General features: G+C 46.9%; 1 protein-coding gene across 2 annotated transcripts in view; it reads right to left on the reverse strand.

The window, feature by feature from the left end:
* MOCS1 (molybdenum cofactor synthesis 1) overlaps positions 1-22,544 on the reverse strand; it is a 49,547-nt gene that overhangs the window by 20,184 nt on the left and 6,819 nt on the right. For both annotated transcript variants that reach the window (XM_054162422.1, XM_054162423.1), the window contains exons 2-3: positions 16,944-17,076; positions 10,119-10,286 (exon numbers count right to left, since the gene is read on the reverse strand). In XM_054162422.1, the coding sequence (XP_054018397.1) occupies positions 10,119-10,286; positions 16,944-17,076 (301 nt within the window). The remainder of the gene's footprint in view (positions 1-10,118; positions 10,287-16,943; positions 17,077-22,544) is intronic.

A 22,544-nucleotide genomic window follows, 5' to 3' on the forward strand; every position in this document is an offset into this window, starting at 1 on the left:
TCATGACTAAACAATGGCACCAAGTGCCACGTCCCATCCCCTCTTGAACACCTCCAGGGATGGTGACTCCACCACCTCCCTGGGCAGCACATTCCAATGCCTAACAACTCTCTCTGGGAAGAATTTTCTCCTCACCTCAAGACTAAACTTCCCCTGGTGCAGCTTGAGACTGTGTGCTCTTGTTCTGGTGCTGGTTGCCTGGCAGAAGAGACCAACCCCCACGTGGCTACAACCTCCATTCAGGTAGTTGTAGACAGCAATAAGGTCTCCCCTGAGCCTCCTCTTCTCCAGGCTAAACAATCCCAGCTCCCTCAGCCTCTCCTCATAGGGCTTGTGCTCGAGGCCTCTCCCCAGCCTTGTTGCCCTTCTCTGGACACATTCAAGAGTCTCAATGTCCTTCTTAAGCTGAGGGGCCCAGAACTGGACACAGGACTCAAGGTATGGCCTAACCAGTGCTGAGTTCAAATCCATTTCAAAAGGTATGAAAGTTTATTGCAAGTGAAATTGGTTATAAACAACACTGAAAATGCACACTCATTTTGTTCTCCATTTTTTTAAACAGCTCCTTTACTGTTGGAAGAAAGCCTCTGGTTTTATTCACTTTCTTCTCCTCAATTTAACTTTGCAAACTGAATTCTGTGTTCTGCAATAAGAAGCAGCAATCCACCTCTTTCATCCTTGACACCTGAACTAGCAACATTAACACTACTATGCTTTATCAAAAAATAGTTGTAACCCAGAGGTAGCTGCCAGCAGTATTGACTTTAAAATGCTGAAAGAAATACCACATATACTCCTAACTAAACAAAAAAAGTCAACATATTAGACCATTATAGAGAGTCCAAGGCAACAACATCTAAGGGACAAAATACTTGCATTTAACAACTGAAATACTTCCATTACCCACAATAACAGACAAGCCAATTGAAGAGGGAAGGAGGGAATCCTTTCTTGAACATGTAAATCACCTTGTGATTGTGACAACTACATTAAGAACTGAGAATTGTCTCAACAAACATAAGATCATCCTGAACAAACTGACTGATGTGTCATCCATCCAGACAGTGGGGTGGATGCCCCAGGGGACCCCCATCACGCCCAGGGGGTGTGATGCACAGTGGACCGCAAAGAGGGGTGGAAGCTGCTCCACACCAACCCCTGCAGGCACACGGGAAGACCCCCTGGAATGTGACAAGGGTATGGACCAGGAGGAGCTACAATGAATGAACCAGGAACATAATAAAAGCCCTGGGCTATGCCAGCTTAAAGGGTGGGGGTGAAACATCACTGGAGACAACTCAGGCCACAGGCAGCAGCCCAGAACATCTCTCCTTCCCCCCCATCCCCACCAAAGAAGGACCATAGGGTTCTCTCTTTTCTCTCTGTTCTCTCTTTTCCCATTCTTTCACTCCCTCTCCCTTCCTTTTCTTTCTTTCTCTGTTTTTTTTTTTTTTCTCCATTTTCTCTCTCTTTGATAAATAGCCTCATTGTGATATATGACTTCATTTATGCCTTAATTTCACTCACAGGAATGTTTCAAAAGGAAGCACGTTTCCTTCCCAGCCTTCAGATCAAGACAAGAAGACACTAAAAAAATGGCTAACAACAGAAAAGCACGTAAGAAACAGTTAATATCAGGAGATTAAGATTTAGAAAATAGCTGCCTTCTCATATACCAAATGCAGAATTCCTCTGCATACCAAATCTCCCAGGGGCAGGCTTTCAAACCTCCAGTTATCAGTTCAGTAACAAATAGGAAAGAAAACTCATAAACCACTTGCAGAAGCAGAGCCATAACAAAGTAATTTTCTTTTCTTATTTTCCCTCCACTCTTCTCTTACAACCTCTATCCTAATTAGGTGAAAAGTATTTGAAGAGCTCTTACTTGAGGCAGCTTTAATTACAACATGAATATTTCATAGTCACTTCTTTTCTCCCTATTTTGCCTCTATTTGTTCACGCTGATATGGGCTTCACTTCTGCTTTATGTCATTTCTCAGCTATTCTCAAAAGTATTCACCCTAAGCTGGGTCCAAAACCTCTGGAATGGGACAAGCCAAGTCACAGCAAAGACGCTGAATTTCACAGCAGTAACATTCTGCAGCATGATAAGTGCTGGCCCAGCTCATTTTCCAGTGCTGGGAAAACTCAGTGTCAGGACAATTCAGTGGTGGTAATGTAACATCTACTGCAGGCATGGCAGGAATGGGTTTGCAGGAGGTCCCTTGCTCATGAAGTACCCTCATGAAGTTTGCAGAAGACACTTAGCTATGTAGTGCAGTCAACACACTTGAGGGATGAGATCCATCCAGAGGGACCTGGACAAGCTTGAGGAGTGGGCTTGTGTGGACCTCATGAGGTTCAACAAGGACAAGTGCAAGGTCCTGCACCTGGGCTGGGACAATCCCTTGTATAAATACAGGCTGAGGGATGAATGGTTGAGAACAGCCTTGTGGAGAGACACTTAGGAGTACTGGTGGATGACAAGCTGGATGTGAGCCAGCAATGCAAGCTCACAGACCAGATATCAATTGTAACTTGAGTTGCATCAAAAGTGGTGTGCCCAACAGGTGAGGGAGGTGATTCTGCCACTCTGCTCTAGTTAAACCCTACTTGCAGTACTGTGCCCAGCTCTAGTGTAGTTCTCAGCACAGGACTGGAGTGGGAGTGGGTCTAGAGGAGGGCCACAAAAATGATCTGTGGGCTGCAGCACCTGTGATGAGAGGCTGACAAAACTGGGGTTGTTCAACCTGGAGAAGCACAAGCTCTGGGAAAGCCTTATTACAGCCTTTCAGTACTTAAAAGGAGGCCTATAAGAAAGATGGGGATAATCTTTTTAGAAGGGTTTGCTGCAACAGCACAAGACTTAACCTAAAGGAGGGTAGAGATTTAGGCCAGATAAAGGGAAGGATTTCCTTAACAAAAGAATGATAAAACACTGGAACAGGTTGCTCAGAGAAGTAGTAGAAGCCACAGACCTGGAATCATTCAAGGCAAGCTTGGACAGAGCTCTGAGCAACCTGGTCTAGTTGACTATGTCCCTGCTCACTGCAAGAGGGCTGGACTGGATGACCTTTAAAGGTCACTTCCAACCCAAAACATTCTGTGATTAAGAGCTTCATGAAGCCATTTAGAACCTGAGGTGTTAATAAAAGAGCAGTTTTGACTTTATCCAGCATTCACATCTCAAAATCCTTTCCACTGAACATGAATAACCTCTTCTTAGAAGGTGTGCTACTGGCCCAAATTTGCCAAGATTATTTAACACTAGCTACCACTAGCAGCCTCATCTTTGTGAGAGCATAGGATACAGACTGCAGCCAGAAGAAAGTATAAGAACACCACTACTTTTATTTACATCATCTGAATGCTCAACTGCCACACGGGATGCATTACTAGAAATGTGAATTGCAAAAAAAAGAGGTGTTGAATAAAAGCAAACCCATGCTGCAAAGAAAAAGAGAATTAAAAGTAGCACCAGCAGATTAGGCCAGTTAATGCAGGCAGCAGCTGTTATCAAAGCATATTCTTTCTCATCAGACAGGAAGAGATAAGGCCCCAGAAATACAATAATATGTGGAAACACTTGTAATAGCAAGTTGGATAGATGCCAGCTGAGAGATATTGGAGTTGGAGACTTAACATTAATACCAACAAGTTAAAAGAAAAAAACACAAGGAAATAAAAAAAAAGGACCAGTTGGTGCACTCTCCCTGCTTCGTGCAAGCTAAGAAGCAGAACATTTGCAGTTGCTTGAGTTCCTATGTTGTTGACTTCTAAAATCAAAAGGGATTAAAGAGATTTCATAACTTTATAATGCACTTTGTACCTGTGTAGAGTTTGTTTGGTGGCCTTTGCTCTCTGCTTTAGCAACAATCAGCACAAGCAAAGGCAACTGATAAAAGTATCAAGCGGAAAAGGAAATAGAGTATATACTATAATTCACCAGCATAAAGATAAAAGCTTTTATGTCAGGTTCAAGCCATCAAGTAAATCCTTTCACATTCACTTTTTTCTTCAAGGTCAGAAACATCTTCTTAAATAGAACTTTCTCACATATTCTCCTCCATTTTTTTCCCCTAATTACATTTCTCCTGCCTGATTCCAGAAAAACATATGTATAGCTCCTGATCATAGAATCATAGAATCAATAAGGTTGGAAAAGACCTCAAAGATCATCAAGTCCAACCTGTCACCCAAGACCTCATGATGACTGGACCATGGCACCATACATTAATTAAAACATCTACCCTGCACTACTTCTGTCTTGAAATGTGTTTTTCTGTAAAGTCATTCATGGCAAATGATTGTCAGTAGCGACGTGTCCTTCTCAGATGATTAATAATAAATGGTTGTCATATAGTTTGGATTTGGTGTGTTATAGATGACTCCAGGTAAAAGTTTTTGGTAATAGTTTTATTGGCACTAAAAGAGCATTAAAGGGTAAAAAAGGGCAATAAAAGACAAGCAAAGCAGTGCGTTAGGCTTGAGAGGGGACAAAACTCCACCCCCACAGCACCTTTACAATAGCTTTCTTCATCTTATATAGTCACATCATCTACATAAACAAGCTTATGCTAAATAGAAGGCAGGCATATGATAATGAGTTTTCAGAATAGGTGATCAAATCCCTACTCCCTACATTCTATGTAGTAAGGGTCAAAGCATCCACTTTCACACATGCTCAGTCGTCCAGGCTTCTTATCTGAAGAAAACAAATTGCTAGTTCTGAATGTTTATCTTTAAGACAACACCTTCTCAGCCCTGACGTCTCCCATTAACCAGACAGTCTCCGTGCAAGTCTGCCAAACATGTTTCTTTCCCTTTGCTCTCAAAACAGGCCCCACAAGATCCTGACCCTTAATCCCAGTGCACTCTGAGTCTTATAATTTTAACATAAATCACTAGTATATTCATCACATGGTGCTAATTTAAACTTAGTGCAATATAGAACCAATCTCCTTTGGGATGCTCCATCGGCTGCTACAGAAAAGTCTCAGAGCCATGTTTTCAGCCGTCCCAGGACATGATTTAGCGTTTAGCATTAGTCACAAGTCATGGTTTGTGTATGTGCATGCATAAAACAAGATTTTAAATAACCTAAAACCCTGTAGCAGGTCTCTGAATAACATGGTCTTCAGATCTCTGTCTATAATCAGATGACCACTGGGTGGATGTCGGGCAGCCTATGGATGTAGTCTATCTGGACTTCAGCAAGGCCTTTGACACTGTCCCCCACAGCAAACTCCTGGCCAAGCTGTCAGCGCATGGCTTGAACAGCAGCACTCTGAGCTGGGTTAGGAACTGGCTGGAGAGCCAAGCCCAGAGAGTGGTGGTGAATGGTGCCACATCCAGCTGGCAGCCAGTCACTAGTGGTGTCCCCCTGGGGTCAGTTCTGGGCCCCATCCTGTTCAATATCTTTATTGATGATCTGGATGAGGAGATTGAGTCCATCGTCAGTAAATTTGCATATGACACCAAGGTGGGGGCAGGTGTTGATCTGTTAGAGGGCAGACGGGCTCTGCAGAGGGACCTTGACAGGCTGGACAGACAGTCAGAGTCCAACATGCTGGCATTCAACAAGTGCAAATGCCAGGTGCTGCACTTTGGTCTCAACAACCGCATGCAGTGCTACAGGCTGGCGTCGGAGTGGCTGGAGAGCGGCCAGGCAGAAAGGGACCTGGGGGTACTGATTGACAGCTGGCTAAACATGAGGCAGCAGTGTGCCCAGGTGGCCAAGAAGGCCAATGGCATCCTGGCATGCATCAGAAATAGTGTGGCCAGCGGGAGCAGGGACGTCATTGTGCCCCTGTTCTCAGCACTGGTTAGGCTACACCTTGAGTCCTGTGTCCAGTTCTGGGCCCCTCAGTTTAAGAAGGACATTGAGACTCTTAACATGTCCAGACAAGGGCAACAAGGCTGGGGAGAGGCCTTGAGCACAAGCCCTATGAGGAGAGGCTGAGGGAGCTGGGATTGTTTAGCCTGGAGAAGAGGAGGCTCAGGGGAGACCTTATTGCTGTCTACAGCTACCTGAAGGGAGGCTGCAGCCAGGAGGGATTTGGTCTTTTCTCCCAGGCAATCAGCACCAGAACAAGAGGACACAGTCTCAAGCTGTGCCAGGGGAAGTTTAGGCTCAAGGTGAGGAGGAAGTTCTTCCCAGAGAGAGTTGTTAGGCATTGGAATGTGCTGCCCAGGGAGGTGGTGGAGTCACCATCCCTGGAGGTGTTCAAGAGGGGATTGGACATGGCACTTGAAGCCATGTTTTAGTAGTCATGAGGTGTTGGGTGAGAGGTTGGACTTGATCTTTGAGGTCCTTTTCAACCTTATTGATTCTATTCTATTCTATACTAGCTTCAAATCACATTTCTTTACTGAAATAATAAAAAAGGTTCAAGTTAAGTATTAGAAAAATATGGCAATAGGACTCCAGCATTAATATTTTTGAGCTTCATTTCACAGACTATGGTGAAAACAAAACCTAACTTAAGTCTCATTCCTATTCAGCACCTGAGATAGTGTAGCCAGCCTCTATAAATGATCTAGAAATCTGATTAACTCTATCCCAGCCTGGGGCAGTTTTAGGCTATGCCTTTAAAAGTTAGCTGCAGTGAGAAATATAAACAATTGAGAACTGGGTGTAAAAAAGGAAAACAACAGTTTGTTCTAAACAAACTTCATTGGCCAGATGTGTGAGATGTACCCTAGCAATCCCTCACATTCCACTTCATTCCTTTCCTTCTTCTCTGGCTGTTTGGCTGTTTCAGCGTGGCTGGGGAGGATTTAATCGTTGCTGCTGAACTTGCAGATAAGAACTAACATTCCTTCTGGGGGCAAGACTGAGAACCCCTCCCACGTTCCCCTCCCCTCTTTCCTAATAGAGAGGGGAAAAAAAGGGAAGGGGGGAAAATCCACCAAGAAATAATTTGGAGTCAGTCTGGAAGTAGAGAGGTAGAAGTTTTCTTTAAACAATATATTATATAAAACAATAACAGGAAGGGTTCACAAGGGGTAAGGAACAAGGATGGATGGGGAAAGAAAAAAAAAAGCATATAAAACCAGTCCACCAGAATGGATGTAGCAGGGAGAAGACTAGGCCTGACCACGTGGCAGAGAAGCAGGAAGCCAGCAGCAGTAGCTCTCATCCAGGCAAGGCAGGTGACAAAAAGAGAGCTGATGGCTGCAGTGTCTTCCTTTTTATAGGTTTGCTGGACAGGGAGGGGGAGTGGAACAGACTAACTGAGTTTCCCAGGGGGAAAACCCCCTCCAGGGAGGGCAATGCTCTCACAACCCCCTTGTGAGAGATATAAAGCTTGTCTGATGTGACTCAACAAAGATAAAATCAACGACCGAGGCCACCTTCGGGAATATGCATAAGACAAGATAATCTCCACCCATCAAGTACCCTGGAAAGGTAGGATGGTGAGATAATGGATTCACCACCTGTGCCCTGATTTTCTGAGGGACAATACTTGGACACATAGCTAAGGACTAAAAAACTGTATAAAAGACTTGAGCAACTACTGGCTCAGAAGAAGGAAAATATGGAACCAAAAACACAGGAGAAGAAAAACAGAGAACCAAAAACACAGAAGGAAAACACAGATGAAGAAAAACACAGGAGAAGGACAATGCCACTGAAAAGGAAAGCACGAGAGAAGGAAAAGCCCAGGACAATGCTGCTCCGAAGAAAAGAGGCCATGGAGCCTGGATGAAGCAGAGTGAACCCTCTCTCTGTGTCCTAAGGTCCGCTTGCTGCAACTCATGGAGTGGAAGAGGCTGCCCAGAGGACCACCTCTCTTTTACAGCCAAAGCCTCAGCATCCTTTCTCTACAGACTCAACATCTCCTGCAGCACCTTTCCTCCACAGACTCAAACTGTCTTGGGGGGTGAGTGGTGTGGTAATATAATTCCTTTCCTCTTCTCTCTCTCACTCTCTGTTTTCTCTCCCTTTCTGATCCATACACTTTATTTATGTAATAAATAGTCTAGCTGTTGATATTTTGGCCTCGTTTGTGCCCCTCATTTCACAACACAGGAATATTCAAAAGAACTGAGTCTCTTTCCCTCTCTGGACTGAGAGACCCCTCCCCCCTGGCTTTCAGGATGGGTGTAACCCATCACAGGCTAGTAAAAGTCATCAAAAATTCATTACACCTATTACCACCATAAATGAGGAGTCCCTTTTTGGAAGTGACCGGTCTCCTAAAAGGTACATAACTCTCTCAAATCCAAACTAAAAATAACCCATTGTGCATGGGCAAAATGTCCTAGAGAATGGTATTCCAGAGTTCCAAAAAGAAGTTAGCATTGTTTCAGGACTCCTCACAATCAAGGGTCAAAGAGACCCAAGCTAGGTCACTCTAGCCATGCCTTTTCCAGCTATGAACACGTCAGTTCAACATATTACACAGCTCTGCTGCATCCTTTGGAAAAGAACATAAAGCTCTTCCAAATCCTGAGCAAAACAGAGCAGAATTAGGGACCAGCAGCTTCCTGCATCAAAGCTCACTGTATCAATAGGCAGTTTACTCTACTTTGAAGACCTTCATCTTGCATATGGACCCATTCTTATATACAATAACTTATGAAGATAGAGGTGCAGAAACAGGCAAGTTCAGTTGCCTAGAATACACAAAAGTACAACCACCTATATAACCTTAGTCTAATACCTTGCCACTATACAAACCTACTGCAATGTTTGAAAACACATGAGGCTTTGGATAGGGAAAGAAAGCATCTGTTTCAAGAAAAAATGGGCACAGTCAGTCAATTCAATGCTGTTTGAAGGAGGTAGAATGCTAAAAATTACCCAATAATTTATCTTTCATTGAAGTAATAATCTTCATCAATAACAGTAAAAAGATAGACATTTTCACCATCCTTTATTAAACACTGAAAAGCAAGTGACATCTGTTACCAAGGAAACAAAATGAAAACACAAAAGCAAAACTCCTCTGAAAATCCAAAAGAAAACCATCTTGTATATAAGCACACATCAGCTGTTCCTTCCCAGTGAGGACCTGGTCATATCATTTCCTGATTTTTCACCCCAAGGCTGCACTATTACAAGCTATTCAAGTAGAAGCTGAATATGAAGACAATTGTAAATTCAGCTGTTGTAATATGAAGAGTCCTAAGTTCCATACAAAAAGGAATGAAGGATTGGAAACTTTTAGAAAGGAACATGATGGAATTCAGCAAATCCACGTGCCAGGTGCTGCACTTTGGCCACAACAACCCCATGCAGAGCTACAGGCTGGTTTCGGAGTGGCTGGAGAGCTGCCAAACAGAAAGGGACCTGGGGCTGCTGATTGACAGCTGGCTGAACATGAGCCAGCAGTGTGCCCAAGTGGCCAAGAAGGCCAATGGCATCCTGGCATGCATCAAGAATAGTGTGGCCAGCAGGAGCAGGGAAGTCATTGTGCCCCTGTTCTCAGCACTGGTTAGGCTACACCTTGAGTCCTGTGTCCAGTTCTGGGCCCCTCAGTTTAAGAAGGACATTGAGACACTTGAACGTGTCCAGAGAATGCAATGAGGCTGGGGAGAGGCCTTGAGCACAAGCCCTATGAGGAGAGGCTGAGGGAGCTGGGATTGTTTAGCCTGGAGAAGAGGAGGCTCAGGGGAGACCTTATTGCTGTCTACAACTACCTGAAAGGAGGTTGTAGCCAGGAGGGGGTTTGTCTCTTCTCCCAGGCAACCAGCACCAGAACAAGAGGACACCGTCTCAAGCTACACCAGGGTAAGTTTAGGCTTGAGGTGAGGAGAAAGTTCTTCCCAGAGAGAGTCATTAGCCATTTTAATAGGCTGCCCAAGGAGGTGGTGGAGTCACCATCCCTGGAGATGTTCAAGAGGGGATTGATCATAGCACTTGGTGCCATGGTCTAGTAATCATGAGGTGTTGGGTGACAGGTTGGACTCGATGATCTTTGAGGTCTCTTCCAACCTTGGTGATTCTGTGAACCATTTTGCATTTCTGAACGTTGGGAGAAGACACTGTTATTTAATTCATAGCTATTCCTCAGGTTGCTAGACTGTACTGCCAGATAGACATAAAAGCAGTTCTTGCATCAATATCTATCAAGTCACTCTGAAGCACACTGTATTTATTGGGAACTCACCCACAATATCAACCACATCAGGACGGATAAGCGGCTCTCCTCCTGTCAGTCGAATTTTTTCAACGCCTTCTTTCACAAACAGTCTGGCTAGGGTGATTACTTCCTGAGTAGTAAGTAGCTCTGATTTAGGGGTCAGCTGAACACCTTCCTCCGGCATACAATACTGACCTGAAACAAAGAATCCAGAAATATATGAGTAAACAATAACCATCAGCAGTTAGTCTAATATTGATGGGCAAATTGCACTAATTGCAGCTGTCTTCAATAGCTATCAAATGACTCATCTTTTCTGAAATACAGGTAAGATCAACCACATAGTCCTATAGAGTCCATCATCAGTAAATTTGCAGATGACACCAAGCTAGGGGCAGGTATTGATCTGTTAGAGGGTAGAAGAGCTCTGCAGAGGGACCTTGACAGGCTGGACAGATGGGCAGTGTCCAAGGGCATGAGATTGAACACATCTAAGTGCCAGGTTCTACACATTGGCTACAGCAACCCCATGCAGTGCTACAGGCTGGGGTTGGAGTGGCTGGAGAGCTGCCAAACAGAGAGGGACCTGGGGGTGCTGATTGACAGCCGGGTGAACATAAGCCAGTAGTGTGCCCACGTGGCCATGAAGGTCAATGGCATCCTGGCCTGGATCAGAAAAAGTGTGGTCAGCAGGAGCAGCAAAGTCATTGTGCCCCTGAACTCAGCACTGGTTAGGCCCCACCTTGAGTCCTGTGTCCACTTCTGGGCCCTTCAGTTTAGGAAAGATGTTGAGTTGCTGGAATGTGTCCAGAGAAGGGCAACAAAGCTGGGGACAGGTTTGGAGCAGAAGCCCTATGAGGAGAGGCTGAGGGAGCTGGGGTTGCTTAGCCTGGAGAAGAGAAGGGTCAGAGGAGACCTCATTGCTGTCTACAACTACCTGAAGGGAGGTTGTAGCCAGGTCAACCAACACCAGCACAAGAGGACACAGTCTCAAAGTGTGCCAGGGGAGGCTTAGGCTGGATGTTAGGATGAATTTCTTCACAGAAGGAGTGATTTGCCATTGGAATGTGCTGCCCAGTGAGGTGGTAGAGTCACCATCACTGGAGGTGTTTAGGAAGAGACTGTATGGGGCACTTGGTGCCATGGTTTAGTTGATTAGATAGTGTTGGATGATAGGTTGGACTCGATCTCAAAGGTCTCTTCCAACCTGGTTTATTCTATTCTAACAATTTTCTGGTTTCCTTCATAAGAAAAAGCAAGACTTGCAATTGATAGGTCTCAATATTACAATGGACCCACTCTGAAGGAAACTTGCTATCTAACCTGCATTCAGAGATACTGACCTGAATTGGTACTGACCTGAAGTGGGATATTGCCAAACACTTTGCAGACTCTCACACTTACTGCACATGGCATGTAGGCAAAACTCCACAAGCACCATCATTCAAACCACAACAGGTCTGATGAAAGACCTGTTATTCCTACCTGTCTCTAGCAGATCCCTAAATTTCAAAGAATCACAGAATGGTCCAGGCCAGAAGGGACCTCCAAAGGTCATCCAGTCCAACCTCCCCACAGTCATCAGGGACATCCCTAACTAGATCAGGTTGCCCAGGGCCTCATCGAGCCTCACCTTGAGTATCTCCAGGGAAGCAGCCTCAATCACCTCCCTGGGCAACCTCTTCAAGTGTTCCACCACCCTCATAGTAAAGAATTTATTCTTAATGTCCAATCTAAATCTCCTCTTCTCTAGTTTGAAGCCATTGCCCCTTGTCCTGTCACTGCAGGTCTTTGTAAAGAGTCTCTCTCCACCTTTCCTGTAAGCCCCCTTCAGGTATTGGAAGGCTGCTATTAGGTCTCCCTGGAGCCTCCACTTGTCACTGCTCTTCATCTGGACTTCAGGCTATTAAGCACCACCCTCTGGTTGCGGCCATCCAGCCAATTCCATATCCATTGAACAGTCCACCCATCACATCCATATCTCTCCAACTTGGTGAGCAGGATGTTGTGGGGGACTGTCAAGGCCTTGCAGAAAGTCCAGACAGATCACATCCATAGGTCATCCCTTATCTACTGACACAGTCACTGTATCATAGAAAGCCACTAGGTTAGTCAGGCAGGACCCACCCCTAGTAAAGCCATGCTGGCTGTCTTGAATCACCTCCCTATCCTCCATGTGCCTCAGCATGGCATCTAGGAGATCTGTTCCATCATCTCCCCAGGCACAGAGGTGAGGCTGACAGGTTGGTAGTTCCCAGGGTTCTCCTTTCTACCCTTTTAAAAAATATCTGTAATGTTTCCTTTCTTCCAGTCCCCAGGGACTACACCTGACTGCCAGGACTTCTCAAATATCATGGAGAGTGGCTTGGCAACTACATTAGCTATTCCCTGAGGACTCTGGGATGTATTTAATCAGGTCCCATGGACTTGTATATTTTCAGGTTCCCCAGCTGATCACGCACCCTGTCTTCACTTCCAGTGGGAGGGACTTTGTCTCCCTCATCTCCAGCTTGTGGGCCATCAACACAAGAGCCGTGAGGGGCTGACAGTGAAGACTGAGGCAAAAAAGTTGTTGAGAATCTCAGTCTTCTCCTTATCTGTGGACACAAGTCCCCCACTGTTGCTCATCACTGGGGGTTTATGCTTTCTTGAACCTTTCTTTTCTGATTAATGTACCTTCTTGGTTTTCTTTACATCCCAGTTGTGCCTTGGCCTTTCTGACCTCATCCCTACAGAGCCAGGCAATATCCCTATACTCTTCTCAGGATGCTTGTGCCTTCTTCCATTTCCTATGCAGCCCCAACTTATCCTTTAGTTTGACCAGCAGGTCATGGCTCAACCATGGTGATCTCTTGCCCTCCTTGCCCAATTTCTTACCTGTAGGAATTGAGATGTTTTGTGCTTTATAGAGAGCATCCTTAAAGATCTGCCAGGTCTCTTCTGCTCCCTTGTCCCTCAGGGCCATTCATAGTAGTATCATAGTATCAGTCAGGGTTGGAAGGGACCTCAAGGATCATCTAGTTCCAACCCCCTTGCCATGGGCAGGAACACCCCACACTAGATCAGGCTGCCCAGAGCCTCATCCAGCCTGGGCTTAAACACCTCCACCAACGGCGCCCTAACCACCTCCCTGGACAACCCATTCCAGGGCTTCACCAATCTCATGGTGAAGAACTTCCTCCTCACATCCAGCCTGAATCTCCCCACCTCCAGCTTCATTCCATTCCCCCTAGTCCTATCACTACCTGACATCCTGAGAAGTCCCTCCCCAGCCTTCTTGTAGGCCCCCTTCAGATACTGGAAGGCCACAATTAGGTCACCTCAGAGCCTTCTTTTCTCCAGACTGAACAGCCCCAACTCCTTCAGTCTGTCCTCACAGGAGAGGTGCTCCAGCCCTCTGATCATCCTCATGGCCCTTCTCTGGACACCTTCCAGCACATCCATATCCCTCTTGTAATAGGGGCTCCAGAACTGGACGCAGTACTCCAGGTGGGGTCTCACCAGAGCTGAGTAGAGGGGGAGAATCACCTCCCTTGACCTGCTGGCCACACTTCTCTTGATGCAGCCCAGGATCTGATTGGCTTTCCGGGCTGCAAGTGCACACTGAGAGCTCATGGTGAGCTTCTCATCCACCAGCACCCCCAAGTCTCTCTCCTCAGGGCTGCTTTCCAGCCAGTCACTGCCCAGCCTGGATTTGTGCCTGGGATTGCCTCGACCCAGATGCAGGACCCTGCACTTGGACTTGTTGAACCTCATGAGGTTGGCATGGGCCCACCTCTCCAGCCTGTCAAGGTCCCTCTGGATGGCATCCCTTCCCTCCAGCGTGTCTGCTGCACCACACAGCTTGGTGTCATCAGCAAACTTGCTGAGGGTGCACTCAATGCCACTGTCCATGGCACCCACAAAGATGTTGAACAGGACTGGTCCCAGGACTGATCCCTGAGGGACTCCGCTTGTCCCTGGCCTCCACTGGGACATGGACCCATTGACAGCCACTCTTTGGGTGCAGCCATCAAGCCAGTTCTTTATCCATCTAGTGGTCCACTCATCAAACCCATGTGTCACCAGTTTGGAGACCAGGATGTGGTGCAGGACAGTGTCAAAGGCTTTGCTCAGGTCCAGGTAAACAACATCAGTTGCTCACCCCTCATCTATTAATGTTGTGACCTTGTCATAGAAGGCCACCAAGTTTGTCAGGCAGGATTTGCCCTTGGTGAAGCCATGCTGACTGTTCCCAATCACCTCTTCACTATTCTTCTGAGTCAGCAGTGCCTCCAGGAGGATCTGCTCCATGATCTTTCCTGGCACAGAGGTGAGACTGAGTGACCTGTAGTTCCCTGGTTCTTCCTTCTTACCCTTTTTGAAAATGGGAGCAATGTTTCCCCTTTTCCAGTCTGTGGGGACTTCCCCAGACTGCCATGACTTTTGGAATATAATAGAGAGGGGTTTAGCAACCTCATCTGCCAGTTCTCTCAGTACCTGTGGGTGTTTCCCCTCAGGTCCCATGGACTTGAACACTTTCATATTCTTCAGGTGATCACAAACCTGATCTTCACTTACGATGGGCAGTTCTTCCTCCCCGTCCCTGGCATTGTCTTCCATTACTTCAGGAGTGTGGCTGGAGGCCCTTGCAGTGATGACTGAGGTAAAGAAGTTATTGAGTACCTCAGCCTTTTCCTCATCACTTGTGACCATTTCACCAGTTTCCTTTCTGAGGGGGCCCACACCTTCCCTAGTCTTCTTCTTCCCATTAATATATTTGTAGAAGTTCTTAGTGTTCCCTTTAACCTCCCTGGGTAGATTCAGTTCAAACTCTGCTTTGGCTTTCCTAACCAGGCCTCTTGCTGCTCAGGCAGCTTCCTTATATACCCCCTGTTCTAGCTGTCCTTCCCTCCACTTCCTGTAGAGTTTCCTTTTAAGTAATAGTGTGTCCAGTAGCTCCTTGCTCATCCAGGCAGGCCTCCTAGCATTCTTTCCTGCTTTTCTCTTTGTTGGTATACATTGCTCCTGGGCACAGAGGAGGCGGTCCTTGAATACTGACCAGCTGTCCTGGGTCCCTCTTCCCTCTAGGGCTTCATCCCACCACATTTTGGCTAGCAGATCCCTGAAGCGATCAAAGGCTGCACGCCTAAAGTCTAGGGTCATAAGCTTAGAATACTTCCTCCTGATTGCCCTGAGGATATTAAATTCAACTGCTTCATGGTCACTGCAGCTAAGGCTGTCTCTGAGCCTCACATAGGTTACCAGCCCTTCCCTGTTGGTGAGAACAAGGTCCAGCACAGCACCTTTTCTTGTTGGTTCCTCTACCATTTGGAGCAGGAACTTGTCTTCTATGCAATCCAGGAACATCCCGGATTGCTGGTACCTTGCTGTGCTGTCTCTCCAGCAGATGTCAGTGTGGTTGAAATCACCCATGAGGACCAGGGCTTGTGACCTGGAAGATGCTTCTATTTGCCTGTAGAGGGCCTCATCTGCTTGGTTCTGCTGGTCAGGTGGCCTGTAGGAGACCCCTACAGTAATATCTCCTTCCCCTGTTTTGCCTTTAATTTTAACCCATACACTCTCAACCAGCTCACCATCTCTCCTCAGGTAGAGCTCCACTGATTCCAGCATTTCCCCCAGGGTCCTATTTACTAAGTCCTTGAAGAGCTGGAAGTTTGCTTTCCTACTATTTAGAGTCCTAACTGCGCTTCGTACCCCTTAGGACAGTGAACTGCACTAGTGCATGATCACTGCAGCCCAGGCAGCCTTCAGCTTTGAGGCCCCTGATGAATTCACTTGCATTTGTAACCAACAGGTCCAAAAACACATCTACTCAAGTAGGACTGTTAATTTTTTGTCTTAAGTTGTCGTCCAGGCACTCTAGGAGCCTCCTGGATTGCCTGAAGCCATCTGTGCTACTTTTCCAATACATGTTGGCATGGTTAAAATTCCCTAGAAGGATGAGGGCCTGTGATCATGATGCCTCCTTGAGCTGGAGTGGGAAGGCTTCATCAGCAGGCTCCACTTGGTCAGGCAGCCTGTAGTAGTAGACTCCTACCACAAAACTCCCTGTGTTGTCCTGATCCCTAATACCTACCCATAAGCTTTCAACCTGCTTGTGGCTATTCTTTAGTGATAATTCTTCGCACTCTATCCACTTCTTTACACAGAGGGCAACACCTCCATCTTTTCTTCCTCTCCTGTCCCTTGTAAACAGCTTACAGCCATCAGTTGCCACTCTCCAGTCACAGGATTCGTCCCTGTGTTGTGGCTTTCCTATAGTAGGACAGCTTCCAACTCCTTGTTTGCTGCTGGTGCTGCATGCAGTAGCATAGAGGCACTTCAGCTGGGCTGCTGCCCATGTCACCTACTTAGAGGGGCACTCCACTGTTGCCCCAAGGTGCTTTGTGGGAGCTACCCTCCTGTCTCCTATTACCTGAGAGGCCTTTGGTTCAGATCTGTAAGAGTTTGCAGTATGCTGCAGAGTTCACAGCATGCTTCAGTGCAACATGTTGCAGGCCCTTACAATCACCCCATCCTTCCAACCCTGATGTGTCATCCTGCCACTTGACACAGACAATTTTGATGTTGTCATCATCTCCCACCTCATGTGAAATGGCAGGCTGAAGGCTATCCTTAGGCTCCTCTCCTGTTTTTAATTCCCTCCCGCTTCAAGCCTAGTTTTGCTCCTGCTGCCCCATCCCACCAGCAGCTCAGCCCTGAAACAATTTCAATCTATCCGTTACTGTTACATTGTGAAGATGAGAACTGGCATAGAGCCAACACAGAAAAAAGTATCCAGATTTGATTCTTGGCCTTTGCACAATATGGTGCTAAAAACCCTCTGCAAGAAAGCAAGTGGACACTTACACCTAAGGTTGCATTTCTCGGTCAAAGAAATTCGCAAGTAATTGTGCTGACGCCCAAAGCTGTCTGTCAAAAAGGCAGAGAAGGGAGCAGCATGTTCCAGTAGAAAACGTCCTCTTCCTGAGCTTTGCAGCTCCTGTAATGAAAACAATGAAGTGCTAAATATTTGAATAGTTATCCCATCAGCATCCCGTGTAAATATTAACTCTGAACTCAATGGATAATTATTATTCCATTTTTCCCCACAGGGCGAGCTGCACAAGCAAAACCCACGACTTGCCTTTATTGTCAAAGCTGGCCTTTATTGATCGTTTCACACCCTACTTAATTCCATGGAATTGTACAATTTCCCTCGTGCATTTTAACATACAACCTTTTTGGCACAAGAGCTTTGGGACTTTGTGCAGCTTTTTCAAATTGCTTCTATTCTCTCACCAGAATTGATGGGGCTGGCCTGTGTGGCCAGCAGGAGCAGGGAAGTCATTCTGCCCCTGTACTCAGCACTGGTTAGGCCACACCTCAAGTCTTGTGTCCACTTCTGGGCCCCTCAGTTTAGGAAAGATGTTGAGGTGCTGGAATGTGTCCAGAGAAGGGCAACAAAGCTGGGGAGGGGTTTGGAGCACAAGCCCTGTGAGGAGAGGCTGAGGGAGTTGGGGCTGCTTTGCCTGGAGAAAAGGAGGCTCAGAGGAGACCTTATTGCTCTCTACAAATACCTGAAGGGAGGTTGCAGACAGGTGGGGGCTGGTCTCTTCTCCCAGGCAACCAGCACCAGAACAAAAGGACACAGTCTCAAGCTGTGCCAGGGGAGGTTTAGGGTGGATGTTAGGAAGAAATTCTTCATAGAGTGAGTGATTGGCCATTGGAATGTGCTGCCCAGGGAGGTGGTGGAGTCGCCATCACCAGAGGTGTTTAGGAAGAGACTGGATGGGGTGCTTGGTGCCATGGTTTAGTTGATTAGATAGGGTTGGATGATAGGTTGGACATGATGATCTCTAAGGTCTCTTCCAACCTGGTTTATTCTATTCTATCTCACTACAGCTCTTAGGAAAAATAAAATCTTATAGAAGGGTCCCTCCCTGCACTTCAGTGCATGTGAACTAAAAGCTAATCAAACACTGCATCTCTGCTTGTGTCCCTACCAACCTCCATGTGCATCTTGTTAACACCAAACCCAACTTGTTGCTCTGTAGAATTATGTTTCATGATATCTCTTTTAAGGACATTTCCAACAAGGTCTTCTTTCCCAAATCTGTACAACAGAATACTTAAAAAAAAACCCCAAAAAACAAAAACCAACTTATCAGATAAAAGATGAAAAACAATACAGCAAGGCTAGAAGGAAAATGTATGATCCTGAACATTCCACATGGTCGAGGCCACATAAAAAGATTCAGAACTTTAATCATGACTTTATTAATGCCATGTAGTCAATATTGAATTGATTTCTATTTACAATTCTGTAACATATTCTAGAATCACCGATTCACCAAGGTTGGAAGAGACCTCAAAGATCATCAAGTCCAACCTGTCAACACAGACCTCATGACTAAACCATGGCGCCAAGTGCCATGTCCAATCTCCTCTTGAAGCAACAGTTTCCAGGAAGTACTGAGTATTTGCCCTAATGGGGGATGTCTTCATGTTAAATTCTGGTTTGCAAAGAGCTCCTGCTGTGCTGGCTCCAGATGACGCTGCCTCTGCATGTGTCCACTCAGGAGTGGGGACTTGCTCCTGAGGCTGTGGCTTTGGGTTTCTGTGAAGAGCCAGCAGCTCAGTGAGCAGGTTAACCCAGAGGCCCGAGAAGCTGAGCAGCAGAGCACTCTCCTGCAGCCCATGCTGTGCTGTCTTGGAGCAGCAGAGCAAGGTGCAGTCAGATGTAGAATTTATTTCTTTGTAGCTGGCTGAGCTGTTTGGCATGCCGGGTGTGCAGAGGGACCTCGACCGACTGGACAGATGGGCAGAGTCCAATGGCATGGCATTTAACAAGTCCAAGTGCCAGGTGCTGCACTTTGGCCATGGCAACCCCATGCAGAGCTACAGGCTGGGGTCAGAGTGGCTGGAGAGTTGCCAAACAGAGAGGGACCTGGGGGTGATGATTGACACCCGCCTAAACATGAGCCAGCAGGGTGCCCAGGTGGCCAAGAAGGCCAATGGCATCCTGGCATGCATCAAGAATAGTGTGGCCAGCAGGAGCAGGGAGATCATTGTGCCCCTGTACTCTGCATTGGTTAGGCCACACCTTGAGTCCTGTGTCCAGTTCTGGGCCCTTCAGTTTAAGAAGGACATTGAGACACTTGAACGTGTCCAGAGAAAGGCAACAAGGCTGGTGAGAGGCCTTGAGCACAAGCCCTATGAGGAGAGGCTGAGGGAGCTGGGATTGTTTAGCCTGGAGAAGAGAAGGATCAGGGGTGACCTCATTGCTGTCTACAACTACCTGAAAGGTGGTTGTAGACAGGAGGGGGTTGGTCTCTTCTCCCAGGCAACCAGCACCAGAACAAGGGGACACAGTCTCAAGCTGTGCCAGGGGAGGTTTAGACTTGAGGTGAGGAAAAAGTTCTTCACCGAGCGAGTCATTCGTCATTGGAATGTGCTGCCCAGGGAGGTGGTGGAGTCACCGTCCCTGGAGGTGTTCAAGGGGAGATTGGATGTGGCGCTTGGTGCCATGGTCTAGTTGTGGGGTCTGTTGGGACAGGTTGGACTTGATGATCCTTGGGGTCTCTTCCAACCTTGGTTATACTGTGATACTGTGATACTGTGTGTGTGCAGATGCTGCGCTGCTGCTTGCGGAGTCATGGGTGCCTGCCCAGGGCTTTAGTGGGGTTAAAACAGAGAGTCTTCTCCACATATGCGGAGCAGGCCTTGGGAGGGCGAGGCAGGCCCCCTGCCCGTGCTGGGGCTGCTGCTGCTGGAAGCCCTGCCGGGGCTGTGGACGATGCTGCTGCAGCAGGAAATGGCAGCACTGCCAGAGCTGTGCCTACTGGGGGCTCAGTGGGTCTGGTGCTGCTCCCTGGAGGAATGGGGTGAGCCCGGCAGCGGCAGGCAGAGAGCTTTCCTGGCGCTGCTGGAAGTGTCGGTGGTGGGACAGGAGGAACAGGGCATCCCGGAGCGGTTCGGCATGGTCGGGTCTCTGCTGCCAGCTTCTCTGCAGTGGAGCGGGGCATCTTCTGGTGACCTGGAGGTGCAGGTGTCATCGGGTTTCAAGGCAGAGGAGGTGGTGGCCTGGCTGTTGGCCATCCACCCTGCCTGTGTGGGCAATGACAGAGCTCCGGGCTGGAAGGAAGTTGAGCCTGGTTGCGCTATGGCAGCAGCCTGGAGCAGATCCAGGGCAACAACCTGGTCAGGGGGGGGCTGGGCATGCAGGAGGGGCTGCCGCCCATGGCGATGGTGCTGGTGGAGGCCTGTGGCAGTGGGAGCTGGTGCAGGAGGAGTTGCATGGTTTGCTCTGGGCTGAGAGTGCCGTGGTTAGCCGCACTTGCTGGGTGGACAGCCTGACCGCCGTGGTGGCCCCTGTGTCATGAGGCACTGAGGCGAGCGGCGGTTGCAGCTGCTGTTGGTGCAGAAGCTAAGTGGGCTGCCGCCGGAGCAGCTGGTGCAGTGGAGTGAACACTGTGAAAGGCTTGCAGTTAGATTCCAGTTGCACAACCAAAGGTCAATGGAGCTTGTGTTTAACTTCCTTTTGTAGTTTTCTCTCCAGGGTGGTTTTTAATTCATCTATGTTCTTCGTGTTAAAGCACCAAAAACTGTCTTCAGCTAGTGAGACCACAGAGACTACAATACAGATGGCTGAGAGAGGATGGACACACGCAACCAGAGTTAAAGGCGTGGTGGATCCACCCACTGAATGGACTGTGGTACCCCAAATGGAGAATATAAAGATGGTCATGAGATGAGTTCCAGTATCAGAACAGCAGTGGTAATGGTATTGAGAAACGTTAACATGTAACCTCCCTGGACTAGGGAAGGAGACATGGTCCAAGCAGAGCATTGGTGGGGATTGAAGGAGGCAAGGCCAGGTAGACCTCTGTAATTGCCACAAAGAACATCTAGAACCATGGCTGTGGGCAGCAACCCCATAGGCCATGTGAGTGGAGTTGCAAGTCAAACCAGACTCCTAACTCCCAGGATCAACCACTCGGAGGGAGAAAGTTGTCACCCAGCCATCGGTATATATACCATACCCACTCACTGTGTATGGCACCTATTAAAGTAAAAGAGGAAATATTTTCAGGCAAGGAACACCAGTTGTTATCCCATTCCTTTTACCAGGAAGTTGAAATTAGAATCTTTTTGTTTGTCCCAGAATTGTTGCCATGTTATGTAAGTGTTCTGGCCCCACATTTGAAACAGGTGGGAAAAAAATGGATCCTCTTGGGAGGATTTCTTAGGTTATTGTGGCTCAAGCCAAATGTAGTAGAAAGAAGGGGAGAGATTGTGAGAAATTGTTTTTAAATATTTGGCTTTTGCAAGGGGAATTGCTGGGGACTGCTGAGGTTCAATCTTTGGGCTGATTGGTTGATTGTGGTCTTTATTGTGTGGGGATCTGCTGCGATTAAGAGACTGGGTTCAGCCTGATTCAGGCCAGGTGTCCACTTTATTATGCAAAATATTTTCTTTATAAAAATTAGCATAACAAAGCAGCAGTTTCTGATTGGTTACAGAAAATGCATCACACAGGTACCTGTATCTTATCAGGGTTTTAGCAAGCATCAAAGAAAAATTAAGAGACCAGGGACTCTGTTATTACAATCTATGATATGTGTGAAGTCTTACACTTTCACATCATAATAACCATTTGTAATCAGGTATCTGTGCTCCTCCAACTACACTACTGCACCGTGTTCCCATGGTTAATGAGCCATCAAAGCTAACACTGTCTCCTCTTATCAGTCTAGCAGTACTTGGAGCTCTGCCCTCCAAGTCTTAACCCTTCAGGGATCCTTGTGTATTGGGAGAGAAAGGTGAGGTGTCAACATGTCTGAAGACTGGCCAGGTCAAAAGTGCAGGTTGTGTCACAGCCCTGATGGAGAAGGGTGGGAACATACTAGGGAAAGGTATGAATATGTATGTTTGACATCTATATAAGCTCAACTCGTGTTGTTATGGTGCGCCTCTAGCAAACCTGCTATGTGCCCAGTGCTGTTTTGCCTTTATTTTATGATAAACTGGTTATATTTAAAATTTAGCAGGGAACCCATTTCTCATAGAGGCCAATTTAATAACTCTGACAGAAGCCAACTGCATAGCATTCCAAAAGAAACCAGAGAAAACAGCAGCAAAATAAGTAAAAAGAACTACCTTCACCATGCCCCTATTAGTTAACCACATAGAGACACTTAACAAACAGCTTTATGTCAGAGGAAGAAAGCTCAAGGATTTCTGGATGGTACAGTAGACTTCAGCTCCAGTGAAAGAGCACAACCACCCACTTGTGTACACATTATGTTCACAAAGTAAAAAGAGTGGAGGGGAGTGGGGGGAGCCAAAATCAGCTACAGAATTGTGTCCCAAATCAAAATCATGCTGGCAAACTTTGACAGACTGTGGCAGGCAAAGGATTAAAGTTGCGACAAATCTAAAGATACAGAATGAGGAACCAGACAAAAT

The sequence above is a fragment of the Dryobates pubescens genome, chromosome 6, assembly GCF_014839835.1.
Source record: "Dryobates pubescens isolate bDryPub1 chromosome 6, bDryPub1.pri, whole genome shotgun sequence".
Lineage (NCBI taxonomy): Eukaryota > Metazoa > Chordata > Aves > Piciformes > Picidae > Dryobates > Dryobates pubescens.